The sequence below is a fragment of the Mesoplodon densirostris genome, chromosome 9 (assembly GCF_025265405.1).
Source record: "Mesoplodon densirostris isolate mMesDen1 chromosome 9, mMesDen1 primary haplotype, whole genome shotgun sequence".
Taxonomy (NCBI): Eukaryota; Metazoa; Chordata; class Mammalia; order Artiodactyla; family Ziphiidae; genus Mesoplodon; species Mesoplodon densirostris.
Genome location: NC_082669.1, coordinates 57,796,173 through 57,800,388, shown reverse-complemented (window position 1 = coordinate 57,800,388; position 4,216 = coordinate 57,796,173). Strand labels below are relative to the sequence as shown.

Genomic DNA, 4,216 nt, shown 5'->3' with positions numbered 1-4,216 from the left:
TTTTTAAAAAGAAAAAGCAGCCGTATCTTGATAAGAACAGCAAGCTTAGTGGTCTTTTAACTTACTCTGCTCCCCATCCTCCCTCTGCAGTAGCTTTGAAAACTAGCCACATGCGTTTATGGTGAAAACCAGCTACCTTAACAGTCACTGGAGGGAGCAAAAGGATTTACATTGGTGAAAACCCTATTAATATAGACTTACATAGGTGTAAATCTTCATGATCTTGGATTAGAAAATGGTTTCTTATATGTAACACCTAAAGCACAAGCAATAGAAAAGTAGATAAATAGGACTTAATCAAAATTTAAAACTTTTCTACTTCAAAGGACACTATCAAGAAAATGAAAAAGCAACCCACAGAATGTGAGAAAATTTTTGTAAATCATACATCTGATAGGGACTTGTATCTAGACTACAAAATGAGCTATTACAACTCAATAAATAAAGACAAATATAACCCAATTTAAAAATAGGCAAAGAATCTGAATACATAATTCTCCAAAGAAGATATAGTAATGGCCAATAAGCACGTTAAAAGATGCTCAACAGCATTAGCCATGAGGCAACTGCAAATCAAAATCACAATGAGAGGATAAAATGACGCAGGGGGCGGAGTGAGGTGCAGTCGTTCGCCTAGGCTTCGGCCCAGCTTCTGGAGATGAAATGATGTGATTCCTGGGATTTGCTTCAAAATAATCTGACCTATTGGAACATTCAATGAGAGAAGCTCAGAAGAGCCAGCTCTGTGCCTGTGGATGTCACGTGGCATAGGAATTGATGCTTTCAGTGGTTATGAAGAATAGTGGTCCTTTGTGTTCACAGTAAAGTTTGCAAGTAATGATGTTTTTCTTCCAGTGAGCATTTGGGATCCCGTGCCCCCTGCAGTGGAAGTGTGGAATCCTAACCACTGGACTGCCTGGGAACTCCCAGTACTAGACCTTTTGGAAGGAGTTGGAGAGTAGGGGTAGTGGCTCAGAAAGAGCTTCTCTTTCAGAAATGTGGCTGCTAAGCCCCAGTGCCTGTGATACTTGTGCTTGACAACCACAGACTTCGAAGGTGGGAGTCAACCATTTTGAAAGTCTACTGAAAGGAACAGCTAGCAGGAGCTGAACGCTTTTTCCATTTGGTCTCGTGGCAAAGGCAGAGATCACACCAGCAGCTCCACACAGTATGATGTGCTCACTAGTGCCCTCTGAACAGTCTTCTGGTACCTCTCTCTTGCCTAAAGACAATGACCCATTTTCTTGGGATTCCTTGGATGAGGATGGATTGGATGACTCCTTGCTGGAGCTGTCCATTGGAAAAGATGATGGCCCTTTCATTTTCATGGAGGAAGAGATTCAGGAGCTCTTGAAGGATGATGACCTGTCAAATGAGCACTTTTCTTGGGGAGGAGGCTTGTCTAACGATGACAGCAGGAATGTTGGGAAGGGAGGGAAAGGGAGTCAAATTCCACTTGATACTCCCCAAGAGAAAAATTCATTGTACAGCTTGGGACCAGAAGCTGAGACCTCTGGCCTCTTCAAACTACCTCAACTAAATACATCAGTTGGTCATGGACCAACTCCTACTAAACCATTGAACAGACGCTTTGCACTAGAAAAGAATCTTATAAAAGTTACAGTTGCACCATTTGATCCAACAGTTTGTGATGTTGCACTTGATAAGGACAAGATTGATACATCCGAAGTTACTGAAAAACCCTCCTCCCTTGGAGAAGAGATGAGAGAAGATGGTCTTAGCCTAAATGAGAGCACAGTTTTCACAGAATCTGAATGGATCAGCCCCAATACTTCTGCCTATGATGGGCCCCTACTCCCTTCTTCAAACAGTAAGTTTCAACAAACTGTCTCTGATAAAAATATGTCTAACAGTAAGAAACCTACACCTGTAACCTCTCAGATACTGAACCATTCAGAGACTCCTTCTAATACGGGATCATCCTGGAGAAATGGATCACATAAATCAAGTTTTGAGATGAGGTTTCCAGTTGTTTCCAGTTCATCAAACAAAGATGTTCTTGACAAGGATTCTGGGAATCTGAAGTTCCATGAAAAAAGACTAGGCAAAGTCATTCCTGTTCTGCAAACCAAAACAAGGACTAATATTCTGACGTTTTCACCATCAGATCTAGAAAAGCAGAAGCAAAGTTATCTCAGGAATGTCATTGCTCATATAGAAGACCCAGTGGACTCTAACCAATGTACCTTGGGGGAGCTGTGTGCCTTGATGGATCACATTTATCACATGCAGAACCCAAAATGGTAGCATCCTTCGGACCTCACCAGGTGAAACTACGCCCGGTTCCAACAGAAATCTCTGCAAAGATACAGTCTGACTCAGTGGGTTGATGGGAACATGCGAAGCCACCATCGGTTCCAGCGTCTACCAGATTTCCTGTACAGTCCATTTGTCTCCTCCCATCAGCAGTGAAGGTCCCTATCCAGGGTCCTGTCCAGAGCAGCATCTCATCTTCTGCTGTTTTGTGCTTTGTAGATTTTAAATTTTATTTTTCACAATATTTTTATTTAAAGAATTTGTCACCTTTTGGAAATGCCCATTGCTGACTTGAAATTTTTTGTATAAGGTCCCTCCTGTTTGTGTGTGTCTATGCATTTAAGCAGTGTTGAGTTGATACAGTTTTTTTTTTTTCTTTGTGGTATGCAGGCCTCTCACTGCCGTGCCCCCCGCCTCTGCTGCGGAGCACAGGCTCCGGACGCGCAGGCCCAGCGGCCACGGCCCACGGGCACAGCCACTCCGCGGCATGCAGGATCCCCCCGGACCGGGGCAAGAACCCACGCCCCCCGCATCGGCAGGCGGACCCCCAACCACTGTGCCACCAGGGAAGCCCAGTTTTAATTTTTTAATTTAAATTGAAGGTGGCTGCCCCCTGAAAGTCAGCATTAAGTCAAAACACCCAGGCTCAAGCAAAACATCCACCTCTGTGCAGAGGTGAAGTCTACTTCTGGTGCCCAAAAGAAATCATCTTTTAATCTCCTATGAGGAAGAGATTCTTTATCAGGCTGCAAGCCAGTGTTAATTATTGCTGGTGACTTATAAATGGATACAAGCCACTTTTAGCAACCCCTCTTACTTTTTTTATTTGACTCTCCGAATACCTGTCAGTATTTTAAAAGTTGGTAATCCAGGACATCGGAAGTAGTTGAAAGGACAAATTAAAAGTGTAAATCTTCTCTTCTTTTTGTACCTACTAGCTGCCTTTATTTTTTGGCTTTTTTTTCATTCTTCATTAAATTTATTTTGCACAATAGTGTTTACAAATCTTCTACATCTTAACTCTAATAGAAGAATAGCAATAACAACCCCTGTTGACTAACAACCCCTGTTGATGACTATCAACCCCTGTTGATTTGCAGTCTTGTGACTGTTTGCCTTCTCTGCCTTTCTTCAGGGATTTTCCTTCTTTATTCCTCAGTGACCTTAGGGCTCTACCAGCATATTCCTGTATCCTGTTAGACATAGATATGCCTCTTAAGAAAAGCCTTACTGTACTCTTTATTGAAGAACCACCTACCCAGAGTCTTGACTCTAGGACAGGTCAGAAAGCAGTGCTATTGAGAGGTGTCATTTGGTCTTCAGTTTCATCTGCTGAACCCCAACTTCAAGTATGACTTGACGTATTAGTCAGTGAGCTTCCATCCTGTGGGAGAGACTTTGGAGAAGCTGTCTTTTGTCTCCATTATTAGTTAATAAGAGGTGCCTTTTGATCCAGGATGTTACCATCTCCTTACTTGGTCAAATCTCTGATGTACAGTTTTACAAAACTACTAAAGTGGATCTAAAATAGTTTTGATTAAGCCTGTGCTCAAAGCATTACCTGATCTTAAGGGTAATGCTATGTGCAGCTATCTTAATGGATGTCTTAGGAGTTTGTTATTCTCTTTACAGACAGCTCTAGACATCTCTTGGGAGATTTTGCAGTCTGGCATTTGTGCTGCTGTTCACTCTCTGTGAAGGTTGTACCTAGTTGCTATAGCACAGCCTGTGACACTGGTCTCACTGCCTCTGTCTGGTTTTGTTCTTCCATCAGCCCCATCTTTTTTTTTTTTTTTTTTTTTTTTTTTGCGTTATGCGGGCCTCTCACTGTTGTGGCCTCTCCCGTTGCAGAGCACAGGCTCCGGACGCGCAGGCTCAGCGGCCATGGCTCACGGGCCCAGCCGCTCTGCGGCACGTGGGATCTTCCCAGACCGGGGCA

At 43.1% G+C, this 4,216-nt stretch overlaps 1 protein-coding gene across 1 annotated transcript; it reads left to right on the top strand.

Annotated features, from left to right (window-relative positions):
• The first annotated feature begins 1,102 nt into the window (after positions 1-1,102).
• Positions 1,103-2,433, top strand: LOC132496327 (S100P-binding protein-like). Its single transcript, XM_060108668.1, is given in 1 exon segment — positions 1,103-2,433. A coding segment is annotated over 1 exon segment (1,263 nt). The 5' UTR covers positions 1,103-1,170.
• The last annotated feature ends 1,783 nt before the right edge of the window (positions 2,434-4,216 follow it).